The 14,895-nt window shown below is 50.2% G+C and overlaps 1 protein-coding gene across 1 annotated transcript in view; it reads right to left on the bottom strand.

Annotated features, from left to right (window-relative positions):
- Positions 1-14,895, bottom strand: part of LOC140719860 (butyrophilin subfamily 2 member A1-like) — a 55,912-nt gene that overhangs the window by 20,736 nt on the left and 20,281 nt on the right. Inside the window, exons 5-7 of the mRNA XM_073034786.1 lie at positions 11,698-11,826; positions 8,295-8,321; positions 4,245-4,271 (exon numbers count right to left, since the gene is read on the bottom strand). Coding sequence (XP_072890887.1) covers positions 4,245-4,271; positions 8,295-8,321; positions 11,698-11,826 — 183 coding nt within the window. The remainder of the gene's footprint in view (positions 1-4,244; positions 4,272-8,294; positions 8,322-11,697; positions 11,827-14,895) is intronic.

Raw genomic sequence — 14,895 nt, 5'->3', positions numbered from 1 at the left:
CTGGAAAATGATGCTGGTGAGGTAGTAATGGGGGACAACAGAATGGCAGATGAACGTAGTGGGTACTTTGCATCTGTCTTCACTGTGGAATCACTAGCCGTGTGACAGAGGTCCTTGGTGTTACAAAGGAAAAAGTGCTAGGCAAACTCCAAGGTCTTAAGGTGGGTGAGTTATCTGGACCAGATGGACGACACCCCAGAGTCCTGATGGAAGTTGCTGAAGAGATAGCAGATGAATTGGCCATGACCTTTCAAGAATCACTTCATCCTGGCATGGTTCCAGAGGACTTCGAAAATTGCAAATGTCACTCCACTCTTTAACAAGGGAGGAAGGCAAAAGAAAGGAAATTATAGGCCAGTTAGCCGAACCTCAGTGGTTGGGAGAGTGTCGGTCTATTATTAAGGATAAGATTTCAGGGTAACATTTTCCCGACTGAATCACAGAGGCAAACTCAACACCAGAGACCCCACCACTGTCTGACTTTCCTCTGCTACATCACCCCCTTCCCGCAATAGTATCCAAAGTGATACACCTGTTGACGGGGATGGCCACAGGGGTACCTTTACCCCTTCCTGACCGTCACCCAGTTTCCGTGTCCTGCACCTCGGGTGTTACTACGTCTCTATACAGAAAGATAGAAAATAGGTGCAGGAGTAGGCCATTCGGCCCTTCGAGCCTGCACCACCATTCAGTATGATCATGGCTGATCATCCAACTCAGAACCCTGTACCTGCTTTCTCTCCATACCCCCTGATCCCTTTAGCCACAAGGGCCATATCTAACTCCCTCTTAAATATAGCCAATGAACAGGCCTCAACTGTTTCCTGTGGCAGAGAATTACACAGATTCACCACTCTCTGTGTGAAGAAGTTTTTCCTCATCTCGGTCCTAAAAGGCTTCCCCTTTATCCTTAAACTGTGACCCCTCGTTCTGGACTTCCCCAACATCGGAAACAATCTTCCTGCATCTAGCCTGTCCAATCCCTTTAGAATTTTATACGTTTCAATAAGATCCCCACTCAGTCTTCTAAATTCCAGTGAGTATAAGCTTAGTCGATCCAGTCTTTCTTCATATGAAAGTCCTGCCATCCCAGGAATCAATCTGGTGAACCTTCTTTGTACTCCCTCTATGGCAAGAATGTCTTTCCTCAGATTAGGGGACCAAAACTGCACACAATACTCTAGGTGTGGTCTCACCAAGGCCTTGTACAACTGCAGTAGATCTCCCTGCTCCTGTACTCAAATCCTTTTGCTATGAATGCCAACATACCATTTGCCTTTTTCACCGCCTGCTGTACCTGCATACCCACCTTCAATGACTGGTGTACAACGACACCCAGGTCTCGTTGCATCTCCCCTTTTCCTAATCGGCCACCGTTCAGATAATAATCTGTTTTCCTGTTCTTGCAACCAAAGTGGATAACCTCACACTTATCCACATTAAATTGCATCTGCCATGAATTTGCCCACTCACCTAACCTATCCAAGTCACCCTGCATCCTCTTAGCATCCTCCTCACAGCTAACACCGCCGCCCAGCTTTGTGTCATCTGCAAACTTGGAGATGCTGCATTTAATTCCCTCATCTAAATCATTAATATATATTGTAAACAACTGGGGTCCCAACACTGAGCCTTGCGGTACCCCACTAGTCACTGCCTGCCATTCTGAAAAGGTCCCGTTTACCCCCACCCTTCGCTTCCTGTCTGCCAACCAATTCTCTATCCTCATCAATACCATACCCCCAATACCGTGTGCTTTAAGTTTGCACACTAATCTCCTGTGTGGGACCTTGTCAAAAGCCTTTTGAAAATCGAAATATACCACATCCACTGGCTCTCCCCTATCCACTCTACTAGTTACATCTTCAAAAAATTCTGTAAGATTCGTCAGACATGATTTTCCTTTCACAAATCCATGCTGACTTTGTCCGATGATATACCCTGTCTCTCATCTGTTCAGGCTCCCGAATGATCCAGAGTTCATCCAGTTCCAGCTACAACTCATTAACGCGGTTTGTTAGAAGCTGCAGCTGGATGGACATCTCACAGTTGTAGTCGTCAGGGTCTCCCTGCCTTCCCACATCCTGCAAGAGGAGCAGTCCACTATCCTGCCTGGCATCTTTACCCAGCAGACAAAGAGAAGCCTTAAAAAAACCACTCTGACTATCCAAACAACACACACAAAATGCTGGTGGAACACAGCAGGCCAGGCAGCATCTATTAGGAGAAGCACTGTCGACGTTTCGGGCCAAGACCCTTCGTCTCTGAAAGGATCTGATAGGAGAGATACCAAGATACTGAAAGGAGAGATACCAAGAGATTTGAAAGTAGTGGGGGGAGGGGGAAATGTGAAATGATAGGAGAAGACCAGAGGGGGTGGGATGAAGCCAAGAGCTGGAAAGGTGATAGGCGAAAGTGATACAGAGCTGGAGAAGGGAAAGGATCATGGGACGGGAGGCCTTGGGAGAAAGGGGGAGGGGGGGAGCACCAGAGGGAGATGGAGAACAGGCAGGGTGATGGGCAGAGAGGGAGAGACTGTCTGGGGCCCTGAATGGTGGTGAGGGAGGAAGTATAAGGGCAGGAGTACCATTTGTTCCTCTTACATTCCAGGCGGATGGGGGTGACGGCAGATGTGTGGGGAATGGGACAGAAGCGTTTGAGAGCAGAGTTGATGGTGGACGAAGGGAAGCCCCTTTGTTTAAAAAAGGAAGACATCTCCTTCGTCCTGGAATGAAAAGCCTCATCCTGAGAGCAGATGTGGCAGAGACGGAGGAATTGTGAGAAGGGGATAGCATTTCTGCAAGAGACAGGGTGGGAAGAGGAATAGTCCAGGTAGCTGTTAGAGTCTGTGGGCTTATAGTAGATATCAGTAGATAGGCCGTCTCCAGAGATGGAGACAGAAAGATCAAGAAAGGGGAGGGAGGTGTCGGAAATGGACCAGGTAAATTTGAGGGCAGGGTGAAAGTTGGAGGTGTGGGAAATGGAAGAGATGCGTACCATCTCCAGCCTCCAGGTCCAACATACCCTCCGCCCGCCACCTCACTCAGGATACGGTTCCCCTTGTCCACACCTACCACCCCACCAGCCTCCAGGTCCAACGTATAATTCTCCGTAACTTCCGCCACCTCCAACGGGATCCCACTACCCAGCACATCATTCCCTCCCCCCCCTTTCTGCTTTCCGCAAGGATCGCTCCCTACGCGACTCCCTTGTCCTCTTGTCACCCTCATCCCTTCCCACCGATCTCTCTCCTGGCACTTATCCTTGTAAGCAGAACAAGTGCTACACCTCCCTTACACTTCCTCCCTCACCACCATTCAGGGCCCCAGACAGTCCTTCCAGGTGAGGTGACACTTCACCTGTGAGTCGGCTGGTGTGGTATACTGTGTGCGGTGCTCCCGGTGTGGCCTTTTATATATTGGTGAAACCCGACGCAGACTGGGAGACCGTTTCGCTGAACACCTACGCTCGGTCCGCCAGAGAAAGCAGGATCTCCCAGTGGCCACACATTTTAATTCCATGTACCATTCCCATTCTGATATGTCTATCCATGGCCACCTCTACTGTAAAGATGAATCCACACTCAGGTTGGAGGAACAACACCTTATATACCGGCTGGGTAGCCTCCAACCTGATGGCATGAACACTGACTTCTCTAACTTCCGTTAATGCCCCTCCTCCCCTCTTACCCCATCCCTGACAATATTGTTTGTTTTTTTTCTCTCTCTCTGCCTATCACCGTGCCTGTTCTCCATCTCCCTCTGGTGCTCCCCCCCTCCCCCTTTCTCCCAAGGCCTCCCGTCCCATGATCCTTTCCCTTCTCCAGCTCTGTATCACTTTCGCCAATCACCTTTCCAGCTCTTAGCTTCATCCCACCCCCTCCGGTCTTCTCCTATCATTTCACATTTCCCCCTCCCCCCTCTACTTTCAAATCTCTTACTATCTTTCCTTTTGGTTAGTCCTGACGAAGGGTCTCGGCTCGAAGCGTCGACAGTGCTTCTCCCTATAGATGCTGCCTGGCTTGCTGTGTTCCACCAGCATTTTGTGTGTGTTGTTGTTTGAATTTCCAGCATCTGCAGATATCCTGGTGTTTACTCTCTGACTATCCACTCAGACGATGGCCACTGCGCTTGCCTCTGCCTTCCTTTCATTTGCTCTTACTGATCGATCCCTCATGTCACTGGTCAAAGCATGGGCAGTGGACCTTGCAGAACAGAAAGCCCCGCTGGTTTACCGTTACTTACCGAGCTGGTTCTTCAGTTCTTTGTGCTCTGGAAGGGAAAGAAAGAAAACATACAAGGATTATATCACTTACTCGAGCTGCTAACATCTTCCACCAACAACCGCCAGCGCAAAGCCGTCAAAGATTCAGAACAGCCGCGTTTCAGGGGAAACGGCACCAGAGCATAGAGAAATGTCAGATCCCAGCGTCTGGGTGATGATTTAAGCACCAGGCCGAATTGAGGCGGCAGAGTCCAGGCCCCATTTGACCTGATGTTCGGACATCGACTCAGGCACCAGGCCAGGCTGACACAGGCAGGGTGTCGGGGGCCCGAGGCGAGGATCAGGCCAGTTCAGCTCTGCACTCAACTATGGACGTTCAGTTCTGAACACTACTTGCATGATAGATTTTTTTTCCACTCTGAACACTGGGTGTTCAAAAGTCTTTTTTTAAAATGTTTTTCGGGGTTTCTTTGTTTCATGCCTGCCTGTTAGGAGACAACTCTCAACGCTCTGTTGTGTACACATACTTTGATAACAAACGTACTTTGGATTTTAATAGAAAAGGGCATAACTCGAGTGTGAAGTGATGCACTTTGGAAGGCTGAACCTGAGGGCAGGATTCTTGGTGGGTGTGGGGGACAGACGGATCATCCCGAGATCCCTCAAAATCGGCGTGCAAGTTATCAGGATGGTTAAGGTGGGGTACAGTGTGTTGACCTTCACTAGTCAGGGGGATTGAGTTAAGCTCTATAAAACCCTGGTTAGACCAGATGGAACATCGCGCTCAGTTCTGGGAAGGATGTGGAATCTTTAGAGAGGGTGCCGAGGAGATTTCCCAGGATGCTGCTTGGATTAGAGAGGGTGCCGAGGAGATTGACCAGGATGCTGTCTGGATTAGAGAGGGTGCCGAGGAGATTGACCAGGATGCTGCCTGGATTAGAGAGGGTGCCGAGGAGATTTCCCAGGATGCTGCCTGGATTAGAGAGGGTGCAGAGGAGATTCACCAGGATGCTGCCTGGATTAGAGAGGGTGCCGAGGAGATTTCCCAGGATGCTGCTTGGATTAGAGAGGGTGCCGAGGAGATTGACCAGGATACCCTCTGGATTAGAGAGGGTGCAGAGGAGATTCACCAGGATGCTGCCTGGATTAGAGAGGGTGCCGAGGAGATTGACCAGGATGCTGCTTGGATTAGAGAGGGTGCCGAGGAGATTTCCCAGGATGCTGCTTGGATTAGAGAGGGTGCCGAGGAGATTGACCAGGATGCTGTCTGGATTAGAGAGGGTGCCGAGGAGATTGACCAGGATGCTGCCTGGATTAGAGAGGGTGCCGAGGAGATTTCCCAGGATGCTGCCTGGATTAGAGAGGGTGCAGAGGAGATTCACCAGGATGCTGCCTGGATTAGAGAGGGTGCCGAGGAGATTTCCCAGGATGCTGCTTGGATTAGAGAGGGTGCCGAGGAGATTGACCAGGATACCCTCTGGATTAGAGAGGGTGCAGAGGAGATTCACCAGGATGCTGCCTGGATTAGAGAGGGTGCCGAGGAGATTGACCAGGATGCTGCTTGGATTAGAGAGGGTGCCGAGGAGATTTCCCAGGATGCTGCTTGGATTAGAGAGGGTGCCGAGGAGATTGACCAGGATACCCTCTGGATTAGAGAGGGTGCAGAGGAGATTCACCAGGATGCTGCCTGGATTAGAGAGGGTGCCGAGGAGATTGACCAGGATGCTGCTTGGATTAGAGAGGGTGCCGAGGAGATTTCCCAGGATGCTGCTTGGATTAGAGAGGGTGCCGAGGAGATTGACCAGGATGCTGTCTGGATTAGAGAGGGTGCCGAGGAGATTGACCAGGATGCTGCCTGGATTAGAGAGGGTGCCGAGGAGATTTCCCAGGATGCTGCCTGGATTAGAGAGGGTGCAGAGGAGATTCACCAGGATGCTGCCTGGATTAGAGAGGGTGCCGAGGAGATTTCCCAGGATGCTGCTTGGATTAGAGAGGGTGCCGAGGAGATTGACCAGGATACCCTCTGGATTAGAGAGGGTGCAGAGGAGATTCACCAGGATGCTGCCTGGATTAGAGAGGGTGCCGAGGAGATTGACCAGGATGCTGCTTGGATTAGAGAGGGTGCCGAGGAGATTTCCCAGGATGCTGCTTGGATTAGAGAGGGTGCCGAGGAGATTGACCAGGATGCTGCTTGGATTAGAGAGGGTGCAGAGGAGATTTCCCAGGATGCTGCCTGGATTAGAGAGGGTGCAGAGGAGATTTACCAGGATGCTGCCTGGATTAGAGAGGGTGCCGAGGAGATTTACCAGGATGCTGCCTGAATTAGAGAGGGTGCAGAGGAGATTTACCAGGATGCTGCCTGGATTAGAGAGGGTGCAGAGGAGATTTCCCAGGATGCTGCCTGGATTAGAGAGGGTGCAGAGGAGATTCACCAGGATGCTGCCTGGATTAGAGAGGGTGCAGAGGAGATTTCCCAGGATGCTGCCTGGATTAGAGAGGGTGCAGAGGAGATTTACCAGGATGCTGCTTGGATTAGAGAGGGTGCAGAGGAGATTTACCAGGATGCTGCCTGGATTAGAGAGGGTGCAGAGGAGATTTACCAGGATGCTGCTTGGATTAGAGAGGGTGCCGAGGAGATTGACCAGGATGCTGCCTGGATTAGAGAGGGTGCCGAGGAGATTTACCAGGATGCTGCCTGGATTAGAGAGGGTGCAGAGGAGATTGACCAGGATGCTGCCTGGATTAGAGAGGGTGCAGAGGAGATTGACCAGGATGCTGTCTGGATTAGAGAGGGTGCAGAGGAGATTTACCAGGATGCTGCTTGGATTAGAGAGGGTGCCGAGGAGATTGACCAGGATGCTGCCTGGATTAGAGAGGGTGCAGAGGAGATTTCCCAGGATGCTGCCTGGATTAGAGAGGGTGCAGAGGAGATTTCCCAGGATGCTGCCTGGATTAGAGAGGGTGCAGAGGAGATTTACCAGGATGCTGCCTGGATTAGAGAGGGTGCAGAGGAGATTCACCAGGACGCTGCCTGGATTTGAGAGGGTGCAGAGGAGATTCACCAGGATGCTGCCTGGATTAGAGAGGGTGCAGAGGAGATTTCCCAGGATGCTGCCTGGATTAGAGAGGGTGCCGAGGAGATTTCCCAGGATGCTGCCTGGATTAGAGAGGGTGCCAAGGAGATTTCCCAGGATGCTGCCTGGATTACGAGGATAGGTTGAGAGAGCCACAAGGCTCTTTGGAGCGAAGGAGGATGAGGGGTGATTTCTTGGAGGTGTGCCAGATGAGGAGGCAGCGACTATGTGGCCAGCCAGAGGCGTTTTCTCCACTGTGGCAGTGGACAAAATGAGACGGGGGACGTCAGAAAATTTGTTTTCCTTCCCCCACAGAAAGTGGTGAGTGAGTGGAACAGCCGGCTGGGGTGGTGATGGGGACGGGAACGTCGCCGAGGGGGTGGAGGTGGGGGGGGGGGGGCGGGAACGTCGCCGAGGGGGAGGGGGTGGGGGGGCAGGATCGTCGCCGAGGGGGAGGGGGTGGGGGGGGACGGGAATGTCGCCGAGGGGTTGGCGGTGGGGGGGCGGGATCGTCGCCGAGGGGTTGGCGGTGGGGGGGGCGGGAACGTCGCCGAGGGGGGTGGCGGTGGGGGGGCGGGAACGTCGCCGAGGGGGGTGGCGGTGGGGGGGGCGGGAACGTCGCCGAGGGGATGGCGGTGGGGATGGGAACGTCGCCGGGGCCCATCGCCGGGGGGGACGGGAACGTCGCCGAGGGGGAGGGGGGTGGGGGGGACGGGATCGTCGCCGAGGGGGGTAGCGGTGGGGGGGACGGGATCGTCGCCGAGGGGTTGGCGGTGGGGGGGACGGGATCGTCGCCGAGGGGGAGGGGGTGGGGGGGGACGGGAACATTGCTGAGATTTGGGAATGGAAGAACAATGGAGGGCTTCATGGAAGGGAAGAGTTAGTTGGAACTTGGAGTAGTTCAAAAGGTCAGCACAACATTGCGGGCCAAAGGGCCTGACTGTTCAACAAAAACTTTGTTTTATATCACACTGAGGAACAATTACTGTGACTTACCATCATAAGTGGGCCGCAACCACAATTCTGGAAGAGAGGAGGAACATTCCTGGTTAGTAACAAATCACTTGGACCCCTCCCCACTGGCTGCCCCTTCACAAACAACCGTTCCCAAACCCAGAGCAGATTTAGCTCAGACGCAAAGCTGAGCCGTTCAGGAACATCCACGGTGTGTTGTTCGAGTGACCAAAGCTCGTATCACACTGATAGTCCGATCATCACCTGACATTCCTGTTGCTATTGTACAAATTCGCATTTTGTGTACGGCGCCACTCACCTCCCGTCAGGAGCACAGGAAGTATTTATGTCACTGCGATTTGGGGACCTGAGTTACAGGGAAAGGTTGAATAGGTCTGGACTTTATTCCCTGGAGCAGAGGAGAATGGGGGGAGATTTGAGAGGTATACAAAATTCTGAGTGGTATGGGTAAAGTAAATGCAAGCAGGCTTTTTGCACTGAGGTCATGGGTTAAGGGTGAAAGGTGAAATGTTTAAGGGAAGCTGAGGGGGAGCCCCTTCAGTGAGAGTGTGGATCGAGGAGAAATCTGGATGGGGACACGGATGGAAGGATCACAAAACAGGCTGGCACAGACCAGATGGGAAAGGCCCTGCTGTGCCGTTGTGCTCTATCACTCCACCAAATTTTCCAATGACTCAGAATATGGAAGTGTTATTGATGGTAGGTTAGAGGGCAGATCGTGATCAGTTAGCGAAGTGGGCTTAGAAGTTTCAAACGTTTCAGTAGAGGTGGTGCATTTTAAAAAGTGAAACCAACACAATACAGACTATGGATGATCTGATTGCAGGAACAGAGGGAGCTCGGAATACCGGTGGGACAGACTATGGATGGTCAGGATGAGGGAACAAAGGGAGCTCGGAATACTGGTTGGACAGACTATGGATGGTCAGGACAAGGGAACAGAGGGAGCTCGGAATACCGGTGGGACAGACTATGGATGGTCAGGATGAGGGAACAGAGGGAGCTCGGAATACCGGTGGGACAGACTATGGATGGTCAGGATGAGGGAACAGAGGGAGCTCGGAATACTGGTTGGACAGACTATGGATGGTCAGGATGAGGGAACAGAGGGAGCTCGGAATACCGGTGGGACAGACTATGGATGGTCAGGATGAGGGAACAGAGGGAGCTCGGAATACTGGTTGGACAGACTATGGATGGTCAGGACAAGGGAACAGAGGGAGCTCGGAATACCGGTGGGACAGACTATGGATGGTCAGGATGAGGGAACAGAGGGAGCTCGGAATACTGGTTGGACAGACTATGGATGGTCAGGACAAGGGAACAGAGGGAGCTCGGAATACCGGTGGGACAGACTATGGATGGTCAGGATGAGGGAACAGAGGGAGCTCGGAATACTGGTTGGACAGACTATGGATGGTCAGGACAAGGGAACAGATGGAGCTTGGAATACCGGTGGGACAGACTATGGACGGTCGGTAGAGGGAGCTTGGAGTACCAGTGCGTAGTTTGTTGATAGAATACAGTGGTCGGTTGGTAGGATAGCGACCAGTGCCACACTATTAAAACCAGGGCAATCAGAGTTTGCAGTTGAGCCGAAGCAACATGGGCACAAAGTCGGTCGTTCTGGCCCTTTGAGCCATGATACCCAGCATTCCCCAACAACCACAATTTAACACCAATAACGAGACAATTTACAATGAGCAATGAACCTACCCAGTAGGTCTTTGGACTGTGGGAGGGATCTACAGCTCACTGACAGAAGATACCGGGTTGAAGGGGAGAACGTCCAGACTCCTGTGTGGACGCGAAGATTTCCTTCGCGTAGGAAAATTGGTCATTGAAACCTGTCCTGTGATTAGGCGAGGGTTTAGTGGACAGTGTGGCTGAAGGGCCAGAACGACCGACTTTTTGCCCTGTTGCTTCACCTTGTATCACTAAAAAAAGTGCGGTCACACGTCAGGAGGGTGGTGAGGGCGGTCGGTACACTGACCCTCGTCACTCAGGTAGGGAGGGTGGTGAGGGTGTTTGTACACTGACCCTCGTCACTCAGAAGTCTGAGTACAGAAACTGTTGGAAATCCAAAGTGCCGATGAAGGATCTCGGCTGAAACATCGACTGTTTACTGTTTTGTATCGATGCTGCCAGCCTGCTGAGCTCCTCCAGCTGTTCATGTGTGTGTTACTTTGGCTGCACAGGTTGTGATATTGTATAGCAGACCTTGGCGACTCTACACTCCTAGTTCTACGTAGTTTGGTTATATGAATGATGTGGTTAAACTGCAAAGAGCCCAGGAAAGATTCATGTGGATGCTGCCAGGAGTGGAGGGACTGCAATACGGTGGGAGATTGTCTCCCTACGTTCTTTATACTGCACAGAACAGCTCTTTATACCTTGCAACGCGGAAGAGTGAGAGGCTTCCTGATAGAAATGTTTAAAACGATGAGAGATATAGACACGATGGAAGGAAACTGCCTTTTCCCCAGGTTAGGGGAGTTGGCTTAGGGTGAGAAGGGGGAAGATTCAAAAAGGACCTGAGGGGTAACTTTTTCCTGCAGAAGATACTGAGATGGTTGGGCTATGGAATGAGCTGCTGGAGGAAGTGGTTGAGGTCGGTACAGACGCACTTGGATAGGTACATGGAGGGATACTGGGACTGCTGGGTGGGCACCATGGTCTGTATGGACTGGGGATAGGCCGAGTGTCCACCAGGACCTCGTGCTTTCCCGGCATAACTGATGAATAAACTCTTCTCGGGCTTCCAGCCAAGCAAAGGAATCGATTACGAACAACGTTTCGATGACAAACTCTGCCATCTTCATCGGGGATGATGCCTGTGCAAGTCCAGTCTGCTGGTATTTATACCCCTGTATTCTGTCCCTCCTGATTGGTTAGTCCTCATCCAATCAGGTTTCTGCTCTCCCAACTCGTTTCAATCAAATTCCAGTTCCTACTCAGAGTGGGAGTCAGGTCTGGCATTTGCAGAATTCCCTGTGGATGCAGAGCAGGATGCCAGCAGCAAGGAGCACAGGAGGTCTATCCGTTTGGGTTGATTAGAGAAATTGGTGGTGGCAGAACACTGCACTTGCAATGGCCAAGGATTGACTACTGCGACAGAAAACTACTGTGCCACGCCAGAGTGGCTTTTGGCACGGCCTGGTAAAGGAGGCCATTGAAATAATCCATACTTGTACCTGACTGGGAGCCCGAGAAGACCCTATTCAGCCTGTGACCATGTTGTTCTTCACGATGACTCTAAAAGTCCTGGAGGAAATGTTGTCCACCCCGGCCAGAGAGAGAACTGGAAATCTAACTCCGAAATTTTAGGAGGGATGGGGGCCAAAGACATCTTGCTCAGATGAGCTTGGTCAGCACAGGTGAGTCAGGCCTGTAATATGTGGTGAGGTCCCCCACGAACACACACCTTTCATCAGCTGGTCTTGGCGACGTTTTCTCCTCCAGAAGATGAAAAATGCACAAGCAACAACCAAGAGGGCTAAGAGGATGAACAGGAAACCCCACAGCCAGCCCGACGTCCTGGGGAAGAAGGCATCTGCAGGGAAGAGAGCAGAGGAGAGGCCAGTCAGTGATCAATCCCACCACAACCCAGTGCACCCTCGTGCCTCACTGGTTACCACAGAGAAAGGAGAACATCAGAGAGAGCAGGTGGGGATTGGGGAGTGTCAGGAGGACATCAGATGGGGTGGGATATCAGGATGTAGATATCTTATTTTTTTCTTATAGTTTAACAATCCTGTTTGCTTTGCCTCTCATATATATGTATACATTTTATATTTTAATAACTTATGCATTATATAAAATATATTATATAAACTTACACATTAATAATGTACATATTTTTAATCTTAATGATTATTAATGTAACTTTTAGCATTTTAAATCATTTAGAAACTTAATACTTTATAAGTAAATACACATGCAATTGCCCGATAAGCTTGCAATAATTGCGGTAGAGCTGATTCTGTATTTTTCCTACAGGTTTTCTCAGCCTGCATCATCTCTGAACCTGATGACTGCTTCAGTGATAAGTAAACAAGCCTAAGACAACCGGAGTTGTGGAGTGGAGGCCGAATCAAATCAGGACCTTCCAGTGGGAATCTGGATCGCCGCAGGGTGAGGGAATAACGCTCGGAGCTGTGGGACGCCAGGCTGGCAGTGGAATTTCTCCACTCAGACTAGCACAGGCACGATGGGTCAAACAGCCTCATCCTGTGCTGACACCAGTCTAGTGACTCGGTGCATGGAGAGAGGAGAGGATCAGGTGGGAGAGAGGCAAAACTGAGCCCGGCTCCTCTTTCAGATTAAACCAGAGGAACGGTCTGTTTACTTCAAACCTCCCCCTTACATTCACATTCATCACTGTAACTCCCAGGGTTGGACTCTTGATAAAGGGACTGATCACAGAAGTACGTCAGCCAGGAACTAAAGAGGAGATTCCACACTGTGATAAAGTTCCAAAAAACAAATCATCGTGGCAAGAACAGTCGGCAAAGGTAGATAAGTTCTCAATTAGTAAGGGGCTCAAAGGTAAAAAAAACAGGGAAAAACAGGAGAATGGGATTGTGATGGAAAATAGAGGTAGTGAGGGGTGGGCATGTTACATTGGCACTGGAAGCATTACAACACTTGCAGGCTGCCCCCAGCACACCATTGGATTGTGTTGGTTATTGACGCCGACGGTGCATTTCCAGAAGACCATAGACATAGGAGCAGAATTAGGCTATCTAGCCCATCGAGTCTGCTCCGCCATTCAATCATGGCTGATCCCTTTTTTTCTATCTCCTCCTCAATCAGTTCTTAGCCAGTCCCGGCCTTCTCCCCATAACCTTTGATGCCATGTCCAATCAAGAACCTATCAATCTCTGCCTTAAATACACCCAACAACCTGGCCTCCAAAGCTGCATGTGGCAAGAAATTCCACAAATTCACCACCCTTTGGCTAAAGGAATTTCTCTGCATCTCTGTTTTGAAAGGGCACCCCTCTATCCTGAGGCTGTCCTATTGTCCTAGACTCTCCCACCGTGGGAAACATCCTTTCCACATCTACTCTGAATGGACCTTTCAACATTTGAAAGGATTCAATGAGATCCTACCCCACCCCCCATCCTCCTGAATTCTAGCGAGTACATACCCAGAGCCATCAAACACTCCTCGTATAATAACCCTTTCATTCCTGGAATCATCCTTGTGAACCTCCTCTGGACCCTCTCCAATGCCAACACATCTTTTCTAAGATGAGGGGCCCAAAACCATCCACAATACTCAAGGTGAGGCCTCACCAGTGCCTTATAAAGCCTACCATCACATCCCTGCTCTTGTATTCTAGACCTCTTGAAATGAATGCTAATGTGGCATTTGCCTTTGTCACCACCAACTCAATCTGCAAGTTAACCTTTAGAGTGTTCTGCACAAAACTCCCAGGTCCCTCTGCATCTCAGATTCCTGGATTTTCTCCCTGTTTAGAAAATAGTCTGCACATTTATTTCTTCCACCAAAGTGCATGGCCATGCATTTTCCAACATTGTATTTCACTTGCCACTTTCTTGCCCATTCTCCAAATCTGTCCAAGTCCTGCAGCCTACCTGTTTCCTCAGCACTACCTGTCCCTCCATCAATCTTCGTATCATCTGCAAACTTGGCAATATCTATGCCATCATCAAAATCGTTTCTATACAGCATAAGAAGAAGTGGTCCCAACACTGACCCCTGTGGAACACCACTAGTCACTGGCAGCCATCCAGAAAAGGATCCTTTTATTCCCACTCACTGCTCCTACCAATTAGCCAATGCTCTAACCATGTTACTAACTTTCCTGTAATACCGTGGGCTCTTAACTTGGTAAGCAGCCTCATGTGTGACACCTTGCCAAATGCCTTCTGAAAGTTCAAATATATAACATCCACTGCATCTCCTTTATCTATCTGACGTAATCTCCTCAAAGAATTCTAACAGGTTCCTCAGGCAGGAAACCACGCTGACTTTGTCCTATCTTGTCCTGTGTCACCAAGTACTCCATCACCTCATCCTTAACAATTGACTCCAACATCTTCCCAGTCACTGAGGTCAGATGAACTGGCCTATAATTTCCTTTCTGCTGCCTTCCTCCTTTCTTAAAGAATGGAGTAACATTTGCAACTTTCCAGTCATCTGGCACCATGCCACAGTCCAATGATTTTTGAAAAATCATTTCTAAAGCTGCCAGAATCGGTAACGTTACCTCTTTCAGAACCCTAGGGTGCAGTTCATCATGTCCGGGTGACTTATGTACCTTTAGATCTTTCAGCTTTTGAGCACTTACTCTCTTGTAATAGTGATTGCACCCACTTCTCTTCCTTCACACTCTACAGCATCAGGCACACTGTTGGTGTCTTCCACAGTGAAGACTGATGCAAAATAGTCATTTAGTTTAACTGCCATCTCCTTGTCCACCGTTATTATTTCTCCTGCCTTATTTTCTAGCGATCCTATATCCACTCTCATTTCTCTTTTATTTTTAAACATACTTGGAAAAGACTTTTACTATCTAAAAGCAATCCAGGAAATTATAGGCCAGTAAGTTTGACATCGGTAGTAGGTAAATTATTGGTAAGAGTACTAAGAG

This window comes from Hemitrygon akajei, chromosome 2 (genome assembly GCF_048418815.1).
Source record: "Hemitrygon akajei chromosome 2, sHemAka1.3, whole genome shotgun sequence".
Classification (NCBI taxonomy): Eukaryota; Metazoa; Chordata; class Chondrichthyes; order Myliobatiformes; family Dasyatidae; genus Hemitrygon; species Hemitrygon akajei.
Note: the sequence above shows the minus strand (reverse complement) of the source record. Positions and strands in the feature narration are given on the sequence as shown.